We start from the raw sequence: 21,119 nt of genomic DNA on the forward strand, positions 1-21,119 counted from the left end.
ACCATGACTTTTCAATAGTCACAAAACCTTTGACTCGAATAACGGGGAAATGAACAAGCAATACACATATCCACAACTGCAAGGATCATTTGAAATATGACATATCAGTCAATATAAACACGGAGTGATGTCTTGTTAACTCGTGAGTGATGCCCTCTAGTGTCTAAATGCTATTACTCATTTAGTGAATGCTATTACTCATTTAGCCACTAGAGGGAAGCAGTACTCTATGAAACATCACTCACCAGTCTACGAGACCTCAGTCAATGCAACACGTGTTCCATTGCGCCCAACCTGCGGGCCGGACGGCACTGATTTTATGACAGGGGCCGAGGGCCGGATGAAATTTCGACCGCGGCCCGGATTTGGCCCCCGGGCCGGACTTTGGACATGCCTGATGTAGTCTAACCCCACCTATCAGAATATGTGCTTGAAAAAAGCGCAGCTATACCATTTTTAGATATATTAACCCTTTACAAGTGTATTTTTTTTTTCATGACATATCTCCATATCTTGGAAATATTTTGTGTTGGTGGGGTTTCAATTGATTTATCATCATAAAATATAGATGCAAAGGGTTTTAACATTTTCTCCTTTGGGCTCGTCTTTTTCATGATTTAGCATGATATGGATATGAATGGGCAGTTCAACAACAGTTGACCGACTTACTGGATTTAGGATTTTTCAGAAAACATCCCGAAATAGTACGATAATGTGTATAGATTTTCCTGGATCCCCAAAGTTTAAACAAAGTCATGTTTAAACTGTGTGCGTGTGTGTTCATGGCGCACATGCACCTGACTCCCACCACACCGTTGTCCTTGGAGAACTCATTACAAGTTGTGCACACCACCCTCACTTCTCTCAATTAGTCATTGAGGAGCAACGTGTTCTCCTTAGTCTGCTCGGAATATTGTCTTTTCTCTGCCTAAATGTAATTCTGATTACGGTGTTGTTTCCAAGTGTTGTCGGATGAATTCTACATGAGGGTTACAGATGGTTAAAAAATAAAAATTTAAAAAAAGTGCAAATACTACATTTAAACTGTTACAATTCTCAACATAACGTTTTGGTTTCTTATTGAAAAAAAAATCTTTCTTGTTAAGGAAGTAATTTGAAAAGAGATTAAATCATTTTCCTTTTCAGATAAATGCTCCTTTCAAGGTGTCAACAACAACAAAAAACATGTCCTGGAATGATGCGGTGCTGTTTGATACCATTTTCAATTACACACCCTGTTTTGTTAAAATAATAGAAATGATTTGTACCCACAGAATAGTTGCTATTCGATGCAGCTCATGTATTGGATCTTGTTAGCTTGTGCAAGTGGTGTATAACCTGATGTTGAAGCTGGATAGCACGCAGTACAAAAGTTGTTCTGAGAAAACAACCAAGTTCTAATAATGAGGTCGACAGAGGTTCCCAATAATTTGATTGCTGAACTGGATGGGGCAGACACACACACACATCATTTCTAAATACATTTTAGAATGTAAAATAAAGTGCAAGAGGGTGCTACACAGATTTCTGACGGGGCTATAGCACCCCCTAGCGCTGGTGAAGTGGCTTCATCGAGGTCTCACTCATCAACTGTTAAAAGTTCAAATATAAGGAACACCCGAACCTACAATATGTATAAAACTAATCAACCACAACGTTTTCCGTCACTTGTGAATATCTGAAGGGATATTTCAGAAGGTAATAATGCTTTTACTGTAATCGCCAGAGACAGATGCCTTACAGGTATAAACGATGACTTACTTATTCATCAAGTTTAACATTTCGATTATTTTATGCGGTTTAAAAAATGTCTTCACATTCTTTAAATATTATGTGATGCAATTCTATCCGACTGCAAACTATAATCCGAAAGGAAAAGTCATTGTTATCAACGTGAGGCATTTTGAATATGGCTCCTGTATGAACAGTGGTAGCCAACAGAGGGCGCTATTTGACCAGTGTTTTGATTTGAGCAGAATCGTCCTGAGGCCACGCAGACTTGAGAATTAGATAACCCTTGCGACATAAGTGAAGGTTGTCTCTTCATCTCATTTGTGTAGTTTGACGACATTCTTTCTTTTTGTTTCCATCTCGGCAGGCTGACCTAAATTACAATGCACAAGAAGACCCCGCGGCCTTTTATGGGGTCACTAGCCAGTATGAGAGCTCAGAGAACATGACGATTACCTGCTCAACCAAGGTCTGCTCTTTTGGCAAGCAGGTCGTCGAGAAGGTGGAGGTAAGATTGTATTTTTTTCTACTCCCTAAAGAAATGCAGGCGTTCCCCCAAGAAAACTTGCTCGGCTCATTTGTTTCGTTTCGTTTGTTGATTGAACATAAAACATATACAGTAATAATTTGACAGAAAGTAAGGTAAATAAAATAGTAAAAAAGGAAAGAGAATCAGCCGTCATTCAACAAAATTATTATGTTCAAGGGAGTAGGAAGAAGTAAAAAAAAACGTATCTAGTCCTACCACGTGTTACGTGTTTATATATCAATAGATAATTGTTATTTTGTATGTTTGTTTCTAGAGAAGCTGCTCAGCTTTGGAATAGAGATTTCATTTCAGTCAGTAAACTGTATTTACATTATTTATTGGCAATAAATGATCTATTTTTATTATTATTATTATTATTTACCCAGAAACTATGACGATAAACGATAGTATCGTTTGTTTTTTTTTTTTTAATACCACTGATATCCTGTTGATGTTAAAGCAAAAATAGTCCGTCATTTTTAATGCAATTATTTTGAAATCGAACATTTGCATTGAAATGTACACCAATAAAATATCTTGGATAAACAACGAAAAAGACTGATCATCTTAATTGATTTTAACAACACTTTTCCAGATTCTGGCTTCCGTTGTTTGTATTGGAGACATTTCTGCTCTCCTCCCACAGACGGAGTACGCCAGGTTTGAGAATGGACATTTCGTCTACAGAATCAGTCGTTCGCCGATGTGCGAATACATGATCAACTTTATCCACAAGCTCAAACACCTGCCGGAGAAATACATGATGAACAGCGTACTGGAGAACTTCACTATTCTGCTGGTGAGCATACAACAACAGCATGTGCGACGTTCTAAGAAAAAATTTCTGATGATTCTTCATATTTGGGGATTTTAGGTGGTGAGCAACAGGGACACTCAGGAGACCTTGCTGTGCATGGCCTGCGTTTTTGAGGTGTCAAACAATGAGCATGGAGCACAGCACCACATCTATCGTCTTATCAAGGAATAATAACACCTCCCTCCCCTCCCCTCGCACACACACACTTACACCCGTATGGCCTTTTCATGGTATAAGAATTTGACATTTGAGCTGAGCTGAAATTAAATCTACAAAAGTGTGAGCCTCACCCTCACAACTACAGCGAGACAAAGTTGCAACTCAACCAGATACATCAGATCTGACGTCACATCTCCCAAAGCCTCATTTCCATTTACTGCTACCTGTTTTCACTTTTTTTGTTTTGTTTCTTACCTACTTGAAGACAAAAAATTCATATATTCCTCACTTGTGTGTGTGTGTGTTAAAGATCAGACCCTGTGTATCATCAATAACCAGAGCAAGTTCGTTTTAGGGGAAATAGAACTGTCACATTGTTAGGTAGTACAGAGGCGGTTTCATACAGGTAGCCATGCTGAATAGTGCAAACTGCAGTCTTGCACACACACACAAAGAAAAAAAAAAAATCTGTCCCAAAGAAAATAATCAAAATTTTCTACCATTTTATATGTTTTCGTCAAAAAAAAAAAAACGAACTTTGGGAAATTGCTATGAATAGAATATATATATACACTATATTGTAATTCCAGGAAAACTATCAAAAATGTATGTTAATAAAAAAATATAAGCAAAATTAAACAATTCAGGTACATTTTATTGAAATCGCACTGATTTAGATGTAGTGACGATGTGAAATATCAACTATGTTGTAAAGGATCTTTTGGAAAGCACAGTGAATTTTATATAACCCAGTTGCTCTTGATTTACAAGTTAGGAGAATGTTTTTGGAAAAAAAAACAAAACAAAAAGCCAAACCGATGATATCCCTCCAAATCGATTCAATTCATTGGACTTACACCAGCTTACTTGAGCTTCAGCACAGGTGAACCAGCTACTGTGTTTGAAGAGACCGAGGACCCTATTTTGGCAGACTGGCGTCCATGCATTCGGCGTAAAAAAAGGACGTAATTTCATTTTTGGGCCAACGCAAGTCTATTGTCTTTGGGGCCGTGTTGCGGCCGTTTGGGCATTTCGGCGCACAATTTGCCTCGCCCCTGAGTCATCCAGCAATTTCGTAACAAAGTAGTCTGCGCTCATAGTAAAAATGGACACCTCGACATTTCCCTGACAGGACAACGGGCCAATTCAGCGTGTTTTCGAATTCAGTAGACGCGCTATGCCTCAGCGGGCATTTCTGCCTCGTCCCCCAGCGCGTCTGCAAATTTGTCACTATTGTGTGTGAGCATGTGTGTGTGTGTGTGTGTTCATCCACAGCGCATGCAATTTTATACACACACACACGATTTGTCTGGTCAACGTAAATGTATTAGGTGCACGTCGGTCGGCTGATGAGCAATCGCATTAATGTGTAATTAATGTGTAATTAATGCACGTTGATTGAATATTTTGCTGAGTTAGAGGAAGTATATTTGGAGGTCCCGAATATGAAAATGTATAATAGATGCCAGCCTCAGTTGTACGTTCCATTGCAGTTATTGCGCAATTTTAGCTCAGGAGTCAGTGCTCTGTGATTCCAAGCCATTGGCTTGTGTACGATCCCCATGTTGTGTTTTTTTTTCAGCAGCATCAGTCGTGTTTGCTCTTCGACTGATGTGCTTTTTATGCATATGAGGGACTCAGCGTGGATTGGCCAGGAAAAGTCCATTTCCAGCGCACCAAGACACAAACGGCGCGTTATGCCCGATTCTAAGTCAAGCAAAATACCAAAAGAAAGAAAGAAAATGTTCACATTAAACAACTAAAGGCAGTACCTTGTTCTTGTTAGGTCGCTCACTATTCATGAAGAAATGCATTTATGATATTAGAAACCAAAAGCTGTACATTGTAGCAGGTGATGTTTGCTGGTTGGTCCATGTCATGTGAAATGGCATGAAGTGCCTTTGTCTGGAAACTAAAGTGTCTTCTCTTTTTCACTAAATTCTTTGATTTTTTTGGGGGGTGGGGTGGGGGAGGATAAGTCAGTGTTCAACAATTACCGAGAGAATGAGGCATTTTTTTGTTACATACACTCCAATATTGGACTACCAGTAATTTTTTTTTTCTGTTCGGTGTCTGATAGTCATTGCATTGTAGCTGTATTTCCATCCCACTTATTGTAAATAAAACACTTTGGATCATTTGCCGGGGCAGCATCTGCTCGCACTATACATGTATTTGACTTGTGTGTAGTGATTTTGTTGACACTGGACGGTATCAGATGCCTCCACTACAACTGGCTGGTTGGGCAAACGTTTCATGATGGACATGCATTCATTACCTGATCCGTGTTCAGAGGTTTTGTGGTCTTGCCGAGTCTTTGAGCCACCTTCAAAACCAAATGGCAGCAAAACGATGAACGTGACATCCTCAACTCCATTTCCTGTAGGCCAAACGAGATAACACGGGAGGTGTTTTTGCAACTCGGTAACGAGTTGGCGAGGCTTTGTTTTCCGACATGCATTCAAATTCCTTCAAGGACACATGGCATTTCTTACCATCGCATTTCCATGTTACGTTTTGGAGATTAGGCCCATTGCTTGTCAATCGGCTGACAAATGACGCTCATTAGACTGATAGAAATCCACTGGACGACTCACCAGTCCCCCCCCCCCCCCAAAAAAAAGTAACGGAAGTAAGTTTGAATAAACATGCAGCTGGCCAGTCTAGAGGCCTACACGTCCTTGAACCAAAACATGTTCAATGAACCTGACTGGCCATTTCAATTAAGAAAATTCTTTTCAGTGATTTGTACTTTGCCCGTAAAACTGGAAAGGGGAAAAAAAAGTAAAACAAAAATCAAAAACAATGATCCTTCTGACAAGCGCTGTCCAATAAATCTTGTCATTTAAAGACAACAAAGAGTAGCAGAGTCGTTGTCCAACTGTACATCTACATGTAATCATATTTTCTAAAAAAAAAAACATACTTTTGTGACACTTTTTTTTTATCAAATTGGTTGGCACTCCTCCAGCGAGAGAACATCCTTACTAGTTAATAAAAAGCCCTCCTTCCAAAATGGTGAATATTTCATGTGTTTCAAAGTTCACCTGCTAAGTTTGTCAATGATTGTAATGTGTTGTTTGCGTTCTCTTGGGAGATTTAGAGCCATGCGTGGCACGGAAACCCAGTAACAACTTCTTAAATGGCCTTGAATATTTGCTTCCCATCTTTGAAGAATGGGAGATTTTTGCTTTTTTTTTGGGTGGGGGGGTCGGTGTTGTTATTTTTTAAGGTGCTTTGTATAAAAGTGACAATAACGTTTATTACAGATGTTTGATATCCTAATTTCCATCCTATTTTGTGAAGAAGAGAGTACTATAACATGCAGGAGAATCCAAACTCCGCTGACGTGTCTCTTGGTACCGCACAGGGTCCGATCTTTGCTTTGTAACATTTTTCCCACATGACTCTAAAGTATGTTTGATTTTTTCTAGCTTTGTAGAGACTTTGTATGCATATGCGATTCACTTTCAAATAAATGGCCAGTTCCAAAATGCTGTTTTGTCACGATTCGTGTGTCTATCAGCAAAACGTAACGCGAATTACGTCCCGTCACTGTAATTGGACTGCAGTCGAGGGTGTACCCTGCCTCCTGCCCAAAATCGACTCGGATAGGCTCCAACCTACCCGCGCCACCAATGAAGACAAGAGGGATTGACAATGGATGAAGGGATGGATGGATTTGCACCTGGATGGTCTTGGACTGTGCGGTGTAATGTCCTTTTGTGAACACTAGAGGGAGCCAGACTATGAGTACTCAACTTGACATCATATGTGCTTATTTAAAATGCATGCAAAGTGAAAACCTCTCGCAAAACTGTCGTGAATTAATTCTTGTCAAGATAAAACACACTGATCTTGACTAGCATCCCCCAATTAGTTCTCACTGAGAGCCAAATTATGTCAGGGTTGCCAAGAGGTTTTTTTTTTAATGATGCGTTGGACAACTTGTCAACATAACATAAGGCAAGCGTTAGCTCCCCTGGTCCAAACGGCAGCAATGATCACGTGGTTTGCTTCCAATATTGCAGATTTTTTTGGGGGGGGAGTGGAGAGCAAGGTGGCCCATTCAGCTCATGTGACAATTTATCCACTTGTTGGGCTCACCAAGCCGCACTGATTCGGCACGGGGCTGGTCTCGCGGGCCGGAATTGACCCGTGGGCCGGTTGATAACTGCTCTAAAGCAATAAGATGACGTATCTATTTAAATCAGCATGTGACATTATATGATCTTTTCCTTACTCTATGTCCCTGTTAATTAGAATTAGAAAGAATAAATAAGTTATCATTGTTATTTTAAATATTCTTGGCAGTGTCTGTGTGTGTTCTGTTTTTGGCAATAGTGACCTCACAGGAAATTAGTTCAAAGATTAGAAAAATCGGTGTTCTCTCATTGCCGAGACACCACCCTTAGACAGTTTGTCCAGCTCAAATCCTTCACCTCAAAGCCCTCCCCAGTCACCACAGGTGTACCACAGGGATCTGTCCTAGGTCCCTTTCTCTTCATCATCTACCTCCTGCCTCTTGGCCACATCCTCCGCAAATTTAATATCCACTTTCACTGCTTTGCTGATGACACCCAGCTCTACCTCTCCCACAAGCCAAACTCCATACTCCCGCCCCCCTCCCTCACCTCTTGCCTCTCCTAACTCAAAACATGGTTCACAACAAACTTTCTTAAATGAAATGCTAATAAAACTGAAGTCCTCCTTCTTGGCACCAAATCCACTTTATCCAAAGTAAACAGTTTTTCCTTCAACAATGACAACACCCTAGTGTCCCCCTGCACCCCTGGTTGAGAGTCTGGGTGTCATCCTGGATAGCATGCTCACCTTCCACTAACATATCAACACCATCACCCGCACTGCTTATTTCCACCTCCGCAATATTACCAGACTTCGCCCCTTCCCTTACTCGCCCGACTGAGCACCATGGGAGCCAGAGCCTACCTCGGGACCTCCAAAACTGCACACCTCTTTCCACTTTCAAGTCCCGTCTAAAAACACACCTGTTCAGGATTGCCTACAACACATATATTCTTTGCGCATGTCTCCCAACAAACCTCATGTATTCCTCAGAGCAAAGTTTTAGATAAAAACAGACTAATGACACACAGCATTACCATGACAGTCTCTATCTCACACACTCTTGTGTGCTCTTTAGACAGATGAATCATTTTATGGGAGTTCCTCGCCCATACTTAAGCCTGAAATAGTTAAAGAAAGGACAATGGAGTCATACACTTTTAACTGCAATATATGAATAACTCTGTAGGACCGAATAGACGGATTTTCATCTGCTTTGTGATGAGTCCACAGCTGTGCTTTATTATTATCAGATCTGTTTGGCTTTTTTATAACAAGGCCCGCATCTGTGCAGAAACCTGGCTCATGTTCATCACGGGACTGTTTCGTATGGGTCATCAAAAATATCAAGGGTGGCCAACCGGCGGCTCGCGGGCCACATGCGGCTCTTCGGCTGGCTCGATGCGGCTCCCGGGCTTTCAAATGACAAGCGTCCAAAAACGCTTCGGCGGTGGCGCTGCCATTCAAACAACGGTGCTTAAGACACACAACGTATTACGTCAGCCTATCATCATTCCCGTTACTTGATTGACATACAGGGCAACCAATCAGATGACAACTGAATGCACGACGCATGCGCAAACAACGGTGATCGGCGCTAAACGCTAAGCTAGTCAGCGAATTAGCAAGTAACACAGTAAAAAAAAGACGAATTAGTAAATAACTAAAAAAGTAGTAAAAAAAAAGGCTCTTAGTCTCTGACTGGTTGGCCAGCACTGAAATATATCATTCATTCTTTCAGATATTGTCGGTTCAACTATTGGGTCGTGTACTGTGAAATGTCGTTTTGCCTCTGCCGTACTATTATTAAACTACGCTAAGAAGTGCAAACAAGCAAGAATAGAATTGGAGTAATCCCAATTGTATTTTATTTCTGGCCTGTATTTGTTTTTGTGCACATGAACAAGAAGGAGGAGGAGAACAGCAGAGGGGGCGGGGCTTAAAGCTTCCACTAGCCTGCTCTTGTCTCCCGCGCACACACACGCATACTGTCCCACCACAGGCCGGCACGCGTATTTTGTGCTCTCTGCTCTCGTTTTTTTTTTTTCCTGCCGGAGACAGAGTGACATGATGCCCACGCAGCGGGAAAAGACCGCGCACAATCGACGACGGACAAGAAATGGATGCAATTCCTTTCGAAATGCACTTTGACACTCATTGATCCTTTCAGTATTCACTTTAGGAATTTTGCCGTCAGTTTTACTTTTGTTTGGTTGACTCTGACAGCGGCGTTTCAGTTCCCACGGATTGGCATCTCTCTAATCGTTTACATGGAGCCAGAAGAAGGCAAAGTCTCCGTGTGGGTCTGCCGGGAAGAGAAGCTGGTTTCAGGGCTGACTAAGAGGACCACATGCACCGATGTGGTCCAAGTCCTGCTGGAGGACCAGAACCTGCGGCAAGGTGCCTCAGCTGGAATGCTCTCAGGACCCCCCGAGTCCTATTGCATGGTGGAGAAATGGAGGGGCTTTGAGCGGATTTTACCCAACAAGACCAAAATCCTCCGACTATGGAGCGCCTGGGGGGACGAGCAGGAGAACGTCCGCTTTGTCCTGGTCAAGAACGAGGCGTCACTTCCCAACAATGGGCCTCGGAGCGCTGAGGCCCGCGTGGTCCGACGTCGGGAGAATTGGGGTCCCGGCGGAGTGATCGTGGCCCCCGATAGGACCTGCTGGCCCGCCGCAGCCCACAACTTGTCCCGGGAGCGGCAGAGGCGCATTGTGAGGAAGGCCTTCCGAAAGCTGGACAAGATGAACAAAAAGAAAGAGCAAGCGCACGGTAAAGATAAGAGCTCGGCGGAGAAGATGGAAACTTTGGTCCATCTGGTGCTTTCGCAGGATCACACCATCCGCCAGCAGATCCAGAGACTGGAGGAGCTGGATCAAGAGATTGAGAGCTACGAGTCCAAGGTGCACTTTGAGCGCATGAAGACACACGGGGTCAACTACGTGCAGGACGCCTACTTGGAGGACTCCTCAAAAATCACTCCGGAAGCGCTGGCCCAGTTCGAGGAGGTGCTGCGGCTGCAGGAGGAGTTGACGGAGCGAGAGGCGCTCGTGGAGAGCATCGCCGCGGACATCCAAGAGGAGCTCAACCTTCGAAGGATGAAGCGACGACGGGAGGAGAAGGAAGATGAGAAAATGTCGGAAATGCGCCCGTCTGCTCCTCCCCCCGTGCTGGAGTGCGTGTCTGGAGAGGAGCCGGTGTTAGAGGAGGAAAGAATCAAAACGCAGCTGAACACCAGCCTCTACATTGGCCTGCGACTCAAGACAGACCTGGATGGCATTCGGGGGGACTTGAACCTGAGTCTCGCACTCTTGGAGAGCAAGGAGACCGAAATGCTGGACCTACTGGCCAAAGTGGAAACTATGGAAATAGATCATCAGGTGGAGAGCAGACTGGATGACGATGATGATGATGATGATGATGACGAGGGCGACGAAGCAAAGGTAGATGAGGGCGCAGTGATGCCAGTGGAGAAGAGCGGCATTTGGCTGGAGCAGGCTCGAGGTCTGTCGAAGGTCTGCAACACCAACGACGAGGACTCGGACACGGGCTTGAGCTCCATGCACAGTCAGGACTCTGACAACCCTCCTGTGTGTGAGTCTCTGGTCTAAATATCATGAATCAAATCCCAGGTTTTCAAACTCAAGGTCTGCCAAATCATATTTCTTGGATTTATTTTAACATTGAAATATTACAAACATGTTTTTTGTGTTTTTTTGGGGTCTCCAAACCACTTCTCCAAACCATTTCCTCAGCTTTTCTTCTGACCTCCGGTTCCAAAACGAGTCACCATCAATTTGATGTGGATGTAAGGAGTAAATCACTCGAATTCTACCCCCCCCCCCCCCCAGCCCTAGATGTGGCTTCGCAGTGACAACGGAACTCTGAGAAACCAAAATTGCAACGTGGCCCTCGCAAAAAAAATGAGTTTGACGCTGAAATGAAGTACTAAATTGGTACAAGAAAAAAAAATAAAAGATTCTCACCTGGATTGAGAGCAAGCGAGCTTCCTGTTCCAGTTCCAGGCTCTGACCACCATCTTCATGTATTTTCCTATTAACGGTCACGTTTAAAAGCCAGACTGCTATATGTTCACTGAACACCAAAAAATATTTTTTTTTCAAATATTCAATGTCTTAATCCTAATTTAGGATAAGGGCCAAATTTGACCCTTTGGGATTGGAGGGTAGCATTTGAGTAGCAGAATTTATAGGGGCCAAATTTGGACCCCGTGAGTTCTCCAAGGGTTAAGCACAGCACAGTCTTCTGAACCCTAACCCATGGGATGTAAGATTATTTGATCCAGCCCACCAGGCAAATAAAAAAAAAAACAACAACAACAACAAAAAAAAAAAAACAAGTCAAACCTCAAAATTGTGTTTGGTTTCCAAAACACAATTACAATGTAACGACAAAACATTTTCATACATTCTGTATGGCCCTCGGATGACTTCATTCAACTTGTTGTCCTCAATCTGGCGGGGCTCATTATATTTTCCAAATTCGAGCTAAAACCACACAACATCGTTAATATTTTATAGGTCACTCTGAACCGTTTCCCGTAATTAGTGTCAAAAGGAGTGCTTGGTGAATTGCAAGTCATGTCATTATTTAATAATGATATACTACCATTAAGTGGTGGTGGTGGGGGGGGGGGGGGGTGCTAAACTGTTAATGAGTGGCTGTAACTTGACAAGCACGAGTCATGTTGTTATCAATTGACTTATGGCTGACATATCTTGAAACGAATATGAATACTTTTGATAAAGACTTCGTTAAGGCCCTATAGATATGACATCAGTTCATTTCGGCCTCATCTAAAAAACAAACAATGCACATGAATACTGTCATGAATCATGAAAAACTCTTCTGCACATTGCATAAACATAACAGAATTCAGTACTGTCCTGGTTGACGCTATGAAATTGGACTTTGAAAACAAAAATAAACCATTTTCTTTGAGACATGGTCTTTTATTCGGGTCTTGAGTAACCGACCTCTTTTTTTTTTTGTTTTTTGCATCTTATTGTGTTTGTGTCTCAAGCCGTGAACCATCAGATTTGAAAACAATTCTAGAAATATATATTTCAGCAACTTTCAAGTTAAAACGTATTTTAGGCTTTATTTTGTTATTCCTTAACACGATCTAGTTAGGTAGTCCAATTATTATTATTATTATTATTACCGTATTATTATTACTTTTTTTTCTCAGATAAGCAAGAACGGTAAGCTAACATGAACACTGTTGGATTGCATTGTAAGACTGTTGTGGTGACAAATCCCACATGTCTGATATAGTAGTAAAATAGTGACGAGTCATACATTTGTTGGAGCCAAGTTTAACCCTTGTGTGCTCCAAATTAAAAAGGCCTTAAGTTACGCATTTTACAATTTTTGTAATGATGTATTTTGTGTTATAAAAACATTCTTTTTTTTCAAACACTCAAAATGTTCAGAAGCATCTGTGCTATCCATACATATATAGTTTTTATTCTTTATTTTTTGCAAAAAATTGTGTCTGGAGGTCCGAACGAGGCCCTACTAACAATCCCGACCGGACGTGTTGATGTAAAATGCATTGGTTTGAAGCCTCCTGCAAAAAGGCAAACTCATTTGCGATCCTCTGGCGCCACCTAAAAGTTGCACAATTGGAATGACCTCAACCCAACAATGTGGCATGCATAACGTCTGTCCAAGCGAAAACAAAGCGATTGACGTAAAAATCGCGTGAAATGCATGTTTACACATTAGGTTGACGATGCATTCAAAAATCTGAATTATAATGGGTCTCTATGGTGCAAAATATGTAAATTGTGAAGATTACGGAATCAAAACCTTTTTTATTATTGCTGCAATGCCTGAGAATTATCAGCTTTTGACGTCATGATATTTAGGCCATTTTAGACCCCCCCCCCCCCATACGTTTCAGCTCTCTTGTGTTTTTCCGAATGCCTTTGCCTTTGATTCAAAGACATCATTTTACATTTATCGCAAGCGGTGGACAACGAGGGTTAAGGGCCATTTTGTCGGGTTCTCCCAGGCCGCAACATGGCAACATCGCTTTCATAATTACTGGCTTCAGATCAGCGACTCACAGGCTCCACATAGCCTCAGATATGCAATCAGCTCCATTGTGGCTTCATTATAGCACATAATTACATGTGAATTACATGTGTGTATGTGTCGAAATAAACAGCAAAACCTCTGACTTGTAGCGTGGCTCGTTTTTTTTTTTTTCAGCACGAGAAGCATGTCAAGAGCGGCGTTATATTCGGCGTTCTGTAAGTAACTTTGGCTTTATATGGCAAATGGGAAAAAAAAATTGCACAGGCTGGGGCCACAGTGAAAGGTGTGTGAATTCAAGCGTGTATGAATGAATACATGTGTATGCTGGTCGTTACTCCCTGATCACTCTTGCATGAGCTTCTGCTTCTAATCGTGACAGCCTGAAAGAGAGCCGTGAATACACTCCTGCGAGCTCATGTTACCATGAAAGTAACACACCTGCACATAGCCTACGGGCCAAGTCTTCCAGGGTCAGGTCACTTCCCACTTGCCGCCTCTACTGTCTGAACACGCAGGCAATTAAAGCAAATGTTGTTTTTAATTTTTTTTCGCTCTATTTACAATGAATAGGACATGATTCGGTGCGTCATTAAAATGACTTTGGTGCTGATCGAAATTCATCAATATTTTCGTTGTAATCATCAGTGCATCGTAATAATATTTACAGCACTATGTGTAGATGTTATTTGTTTTATTTTTATTTTTTTGGTCACATTAGACATGACCAACAAGAGTTTAGATCCTCACTAGGCACAACTTTATGTACAACTGCACAATATTTTTTTTTTTTCAGTGTGGATTTGTAAATGTAACAACGTCGACACTACTGAAGACAGAAAATTCTATCAATGACTGTGGTTAAAGTCAATAAAACCGGATTGAAAGCTCAACCAAATCTCAAGTACATCACTGCCCAAAGCCATAATTGCTGATCGAGATCTTGTATTGGATCACATGAGAGAGGGGATGGGGGTGCGGTTAGCAAGTCTGCTTCGCAGTTGAGAGGTTTCTGCTTTTAAATCCCCCCCGCCATATAGATTTCAATGTCTGGCCATGCTCTTGCCAAGTGGAGGTGGTGGGGGTCCCCGTCCCCCACCCTAGTCTAAAAAGTTTCAATTTTAGTAGAGATCACTTCCTGACAAATCTTAATTCTTTTTGACCATGTTTTGGGTGTGAGCTTCAAGTTTAGCAAATTCAGCAGGCCTAGAAATTGAATACACATGTATTTTTTTTTAAACATACTTGCATGTTCATAAAGGACATTTACCATTGTCGTTTCCCACATAAGGAAATTCTGTTTTAAGGAAAGATTGGACATTGCAAATATGATTACTTACTAGAGAATATGTACCTGTATATCATTTAATTCATTCGAGTCCAGTAAAACAAACATGTCTTATCAACCTTACTAGCAATTGTTAATCCCTCATTAAAGTCAACATTAAAAAAAAAAAATAATTCAAATAAATGGTTGGAAAAAGACCTAAAAATGCCATAAACTCATTTTAGTGCCAAAGTGATGTCTAATGAGGTGCCCATTTGCATTTTTTAAAAACGTAAATGTGTGTAAAAACATGAATGAATTCTTTGAAATGGGGCTTTGGGATTAAGGTGATGGTTGGGCATTTGGAATTTTGATTTGACAATTCTTTTAAAAAAGTAGTACATAGAAATAAATACAAATGAATCTGTCCATATGGAAAAAAAACGTGTATGGTTTAGATACAGTATTTTTACAGGTTTTTATTTTTTAATGGAGAGGGAAACACTTAACGCCTATAAAATCCCCCAAATTAGGGTGATTGTTTTGAAATTTTCAGAGGTTGAAGTGGGCATGAGTAGATACTGTGTGAGCATGTGAATTTTGATGGTTCCCAGTAGTTTTATGAGATTTTGAACATCAAATTTCTGAACCGCGAGCCAGACCTAACCGCTGTGCTGGACGTGTTGAATAGTGATACCCAATAATCCGCTTGTGGCCAAATTGCTTTCAAACGTCGACTCTGCCTCGTGCAGATAACATGGGTCCCGAGGCCGCTGTCTGTCAGCTTTCTGGTGATTCACGTCAAGGTGGTCACCCGATACAAGCTGCTGCCACCCAACCCCCGTTTCGTCTCATTCCAACACGTCGCTTGTCAAAGAGGGAACATGTTTTCATCCTGCGGTTGTATTAATGACGGTGTGCGGTTGCTAATTCTTGACTTACTTGTCGACTCCTTTGATTTTGGATTGGCATTAATGACCCTTCAGTCCTCAGTGGTTCGTTTGATATCAACACGCGGTCTTGGTTTCCCTTTCCTTGTACACGCGGGTGACTGTAAACACCGTCTATAATGAAGTCTATAATGAAAGACTGTTAGTAGATTGGTGCCTTAAAAGAACAGTTGCCGCTGGCACTCATGTTCAGATCAGTAAAGTCACTGACTATGTTTACATGCAATCAAGAACCCTTCAGTCTGTAACTGGGAGTGGATTGACGAAGAGACAAGTGTTAGCAAAGTGTTGCATGTATGTGTGTGTGTGTAGTGTGTGTGTGTGTTTCCGTCCACTTGGTGGTGAGCTCATCGGAGGTGTGCGGGGTGGTGCAAGGTCAGTGAGCTGTCACAGCTTGCATGCATCTCTTAACCTCAAACACTGCAGTTTACATCATCAAACCTGGAAACACGTGTTGCATGTGTGTATTTGTGTGCTAAACTGTTATGCGAGATATGCATTACAGTATATTTGCTTTTGTGTGGGATTTAATCTTATACGGCCATTACAGTGGTATGTAAGCGTCTGGCTTTCCCAGATGTAGTGGCGAATTTTGATGCTTTCATAATTTGGGACTGACCAACGGACCAGAGTGGGAGACACATGAAATAATGTCAATCAACTAACCTGAATATATACAAGCTCTAAAGTCAAATGTGACTGAAATTGTACAATTGTATATAGTGGTACTACGTTAATGTCTCCTCATATGAATATTTCAAGTTATGCAATGCCTCAACAATAAAATATTGCCTCTTGATACGAATGAAATTTCAAGATACGAAAGATAAAAATACAGTTTGGGCCGCTACTCAGAGCTCCGATTTTCCTGAACGCAACATAGTGATAGCTGCTCTCCTATTGGCTATTACCTAGCATCTTCCTGGCATCGCGTTGCCTAAGTGGGACCTCCTAGCGTAGGAGTCTAAACGCGAGCTGACAGTTGAGTTTATTTTAGAAGAGCACTGAAAGACGACTGCTTTTGAATGGAATTGTAACGTATAACCTGGATGGGGGGGAGTGGAGGGGGGGGGGGGTGTTATACGTTCCTGTGGAATATACAATAGATGTCAATCTACTTGTGATAGTAGCAGGAAATAACGTAGTTCATTTTCACTTCCAGGAGTTATGACCATTAATCTCACAGAACTCAATAAAATTATGGCGTGGCCAATCGATAAACTTTGTATTAGACAAAAAGTGACCGAGTGGCACAGCTTGAGTGACTAAGGTGAATATACACAGTCAGCAAATGTTAACGCCTTCAGGCTGAACAGACGTATGATATACTTTGCAGCGTAGCTCGTGAGCAATGTACATCAGCATTAACCCCCCCCCCCCCCAGTAATGGAACAGTGACCCCTGAATAACATGCTAATCTGCCCTTGATTAATGCAGCTTGTCAGTGACATTATTTATTTAGCAAAAGGTACAGAATGTGCCCAAATGTAGCCCGTCCGTAAATTCCACAGACAGCGAGAAGCCTACTTCTCATGAATAATGAAGCAAGGAACAGCTTGTAAGGCCAGGCTGCTGTTCTGCCACGTCAACTAGCATTAAGAGAGGAAATGATGACATTATTTTATTTTGGGGAATCGGACTGTGACCTAAAGTCATTGATGCGCAGGGTCGTCATATTTGCATGTCAAAGAACTTGATGGAATCGAGCACCATACGACTGCCTGAAGACAGCTGGGACAGGCTTCCCCCCCCGCCCCCCGCGACCCAGGTGAGGATAAAGCGGTTCGGAAAATGAATGAATGAATGAATATTTGATCACAGGAGTATCTTCTGGGTCTGTCGAGTCACTGAAAGTGCACTTGCTCCTCATTCAAACCATAAATTGTCTGCGAAGCTTTTGAAGTCGGCAACATGTGCAATTTTGTATGGCTTTGTTGGTGGTGATTTATATATGACAAGACGGCAAGATATCTTCAAATAAAAAGGGGGTTTTATGTTCCCTAAAGACGTGTGTTGCAGCTGCCTGATGCCGGTTCCATCAGTCGACATTGCACGACAAACGAGCTGGCTTTGTCGAATTTTGAAACAAGCTCAGAAGGACGATCAGGGTTGATTGCGGGGGTTGTTGCTCTCAACTTATATTACTTGCGTTCTTTGGCGTTGGACTCAACATGACTTAGATTTGTTCTTGATTTTGCTGCTTGGTGCTTTCTACCGCCTTTATTGCCGATTCGTCTTACTGTTTGTTGGGTTTGTTAAATTGCTCCATGTACAGCACTTTGTATGCAGCGATGGCTGTTTGAAAGTGCTCGAGAAATACTCTTGACTTGACTTGACTTCACTTGACGTATTATATGTATAAATGACATCCCAGATTGTGTCGAATTAGACTGCGATGATTTACTTTCTCTGTAATAACTAGAGATTTGTATTCATGAAAGCGCTACTTTAGTCCGCTTGTGGCCAAATTGCTTTCAAACGTTGACTCTGCCTCGTCTGTCTATATCTGCTGTTTATCTGTTTCTTTCTGTCTTTCTTTCTATACCGAGATAAATCGAGTATATGTCGTTCAAATCATGATTGGACTGATGGAAACCCGTTTGGAATGTTGGCAAAGTTAGTCAGGGTTGTTTTCTTGTTTTTGTTCTGGATTGTTGAAAAAAAAATTGTACTGTAATTCACTGATTTCCTCCTGTTAGCACTTACATTGAAGAAAAATGTAAAGTGTGTGTGTGTGTTTATATATGCAATATTTTCACCAAGTGCTGATTTTTTTTCTCTTCTGTCTGCAGCTTCCCCAACATTCGATGCGAACTCAAATTATGCATCTTTTTCATTTTGCCGATCAAGCGGTTAGGAAGATGAATGAATGAATGAATGAATGAATGAATGCTCCAGATTTGATGAAAGACTGAATAGATGGCATAAGATGAAAACAAGAGCGAGCTGCGTGTTCTCAGAGGCGAGACAAGTGGAATGATTTCGATTTAGAGAGCCAGTTGGCCTTGATGTTTATGATCTTGATGCGCCGGTTCGTTTCACTGACTTGACTCATAATGTCCCCAGCTCTTCTTCCGCACTCATCTCCCATTCATTTAATTAAGACAAATGAGATGATGTATTTTTTATTTAGTGTAATATTTTATTTATTTATTTATTTTAATCATGGGGCGGCCCGGTAGTCCAGTGGTTAGCACGTCGGCTTCACAGTGCAGAGGTACCGGGTTCGATTCCAGCTCTGGCCTCCCTGTGTGGAGTTTGCATGTTCTCCCCGGGGCTGCGTGGGTTTTCTCCGGGTGCTCCGGTTTCCTCCCACATTCCAAAAACATGCGTGGCAGGCTGATTGAACACTCTAAAATTGTCCCTAGGTGTGAGTGTGAGTGCGAATGGTTGTTCGTTTCTGTGTGCCCTGCGATTGGCTGGCAACCGATTCAGGGTGTCCCCCGCCTACTGCCCGGAGACGGCTGGGATAGGCTCCAGCACCCCCCGCGACCCTAGTGAGGATCAAGCGGCTCGGAAGATGAATGAATGAATGAATTTTAATCATTGCAGAAAGACAAGACTGACGACAGGAAAAAAAACAATCGAATATTCTCCATAGATAAGACTTATAAATCACGTGGAATGGACTCCAAACAGAAACGATATGGCGTATGTGTATGTTATTCAAAGTGGATCATGAACAACGGTCTAAAAAGCCATAAAATGTATGTAAACTGTAACTCGGCCATATTCTTGTTGAGAAATTGCTGCCCATATAACCGTGAGCATGTGGCATAAAAGATAGCAGACGTTTCATGTGTTTCACAGCTTTCGATAATAGAATGTGTCAAAGGAGGACTCCTCTCATTCGTGTGTGAAGTGACAATGAGAGTTAATGAGGCAGACGAAACCTTGGTGCATCATCTGTTGGAAAAACAATACATGGAAGACAACAAACAAACCAGAGCGCTGGCATCCGACAAAAGAAATGCTCATTTCGCTCCGTTCTGCTTTCATGAGTCTATTTCTGTCAGTGGTTTTCCAGATGGACAGGACCAGGTCGGGTGGAACTGCATATGTGCCCAAAAATCTAACCCAAAACTAAAAAAAAAGCAAACAAACAAACAAACAAACAAACAAAAAAAGCAACAGTTTCACCCATGACGTTTTTTATGCACACATATGCATATATCATATATCAATGTATGATTTGATATTTGTATATGAACAAAGCCTAAACATCCAATATGATCATTAAGGGTAGATCATGAAGTTGTGTACAGCACATTTGACGATAAAGTTGTATTCAATTCAATTCGATCTTATGTAAAGCAAAAAAAAAAAACAAAAAGTTGTACAAGTTGAATATCTGTAAAGCTGCCATAATGCTCATTTCAGGAAATGTGTCCATCCTTCTTGTATTCTTTGGCGTTGGACTACTTTGCCAAGCCCTAACTTCATTGACTAATACAACACAAGGGTGATCCAGTGATGAGCGCGTCGACCTCACAGTTCAGAGGTCGTGGGTTCAATTCCAGCTCCGGCCTCCCTGTGTGGACTTTGCATGTACTCCCCGGGCCTGCGTGGGTTTTCTCCGGGTACTCCCACATTCCAAAAAACATGCATGGCAGGCTGATTGAACACTCTAAATCATAGGTGTCAAACTCAAGGCCCGGGGGCCAGATCTGGCCCGCAACATCATTTGATGTGGCCCGCGAAAGCAAATCAAAGATGTCAACGTTGTAATGATCCTTGCTAAAATCTCAACAAAAAATTCAAATTCTCATTTGGAATAAATAAGAGTGATACTGTAAGCATTTTCCTGTGACCAAACCCCTCATTACAGTAACTTCTTAACTTCTTTTATGGTTTCAGTCATAACAGCCCTCCAAGGGAAACTGTAACTAAAATCTGGCCTGCGACAAAAATGAGTTTGACACCCCTGGTCTAAATTATCCCTTGGTAATTTAAGTGATTTTCTCCCTTTCAATTTCTCTATATGGGTCTATGCTATTCTTTTAACATAGTATTCTTTGGCGTTCGACTCAGACTTAGATTTGTTCTTGATTTTACTGCTTGGTGCTTTCTACCACCTTTATTACCGATTCGTCTTACTGTTTATTGGGTATGTTAAATTGCTCCATGTACAGCACTTTGTATGCAGCGATGGCTGTTTGAAAGTGCTCGAGAAATACTCTTGACTTGACTTGAGTTCTTAAGAACACACGCAGCAATGTCCAACCACTGACATGATGATGGAGGCCAATTAGAAGAGAGGGCGGCGGAGTGATGTGGAAAGTCCAAAGTCCCGGTTCTCTTGTATTGTATATGTGACCCTTGCACCAACAAAATTGTTGGAACTGTTGTATAAATGTTGATGAACAGATGCGTTTTGATCATTAAGTATTGCTAACCTCAAAGTGTTTTGATAATATTTGTAGCACTAAACGATTTTCTCATCCGCGCCCGGCTTTTTCAACCATCCGAGTGCAAAGTGCAATTCTGTATCGATCAGGGAGGCGAGGTTGTAGG

General features: G+C 41.7%; 2 protein-coding genes and 1 long non-coding RNA gene across 3 annotated transcripts in view; 2 read left to right on the top strand and 1 right to left on the bottom strand.

Annotated features, from left to right (window-relative positions):
• Positions 1-6,732, top strand: part of LOC127598329 (transcriptional enhancer factor TEF-1-like) — a 40,806-nt gene extending 34,074 nt beyond the window's left edge. The window contains exons 10-12 of the mRNA XM_052062134.1: positions 2,099-2,239; positions 2,907-3,059; positions 3,135-6,732. Of these exons, the coding sequence (XP_051918094.1) occupies positions 2,099-2,239; positions 2,907-3,059; positions 3,135-3,248 (408 nt within the window). The 3' untranslated portion in view covers positions 3,249-6,732. The remainder of the gene's footprint in view (positions 1-2,098; positions 2,240-2,906; positions 3,060-3,134) is intronic.
• The window catches only part of LOC127598394 (uncharacterized), a 164,867-nt gene extending 144,070 nt beyond the window's left edge, over positions 1-20,797 (bottom strand). Inside the window, exon 1 of the long non-coding RNA XR_007961912.1 lies at positions 20,681-20,797. This is a non-coding gene — a long non-coding RNA (uncharacterized LOC127598394). The remainder of the gene's footprint in view (positions 1-20,680) is intronic.
• LOC127598322 (ras association domain-containing protein 10-like) lies at positions 9,309-11,398 on the top strand. The gene has a single exon (XM_052062116.1). The coding sequence runs from the start codon at positions 9,446-9,448 to the stop codon at positions 10,934-10,936; it is 1,491 nt and encodes a 496-aa protein (XP_051918076.1). The 5' UTR covers positions 9,309-9,445; the 3' UTR covers positions 10,937-11,398.
• Positions 20,798-21,119: the final 322 nt, after the last annotated feature.

Source organism: Hippocampus zosterae, chromosome 3 (assembly GCF_025434085.1).
Source record: "Hippocampus zosterae strain Florida chromosome 3, ASM2543408v3, whole genome shotgun sequence".
Classification (NCBI taxonomy): Eukaryota; Metazoa; Chordata; class Actinopteri; order Syngnathiformes; family Syngnathidae; genus Hippocampus; species Hippocampus zosterae.

Bases quoted from the DNA above. Each gene is read 5' to 3' on its own strand.
- LOC127598322 (XM_052062116.1), top strand. From the start codon at position 9,446: ATGCAATTCCTTTCGAAATGCACTTTGACACTCATTGATCCTTTCAGT.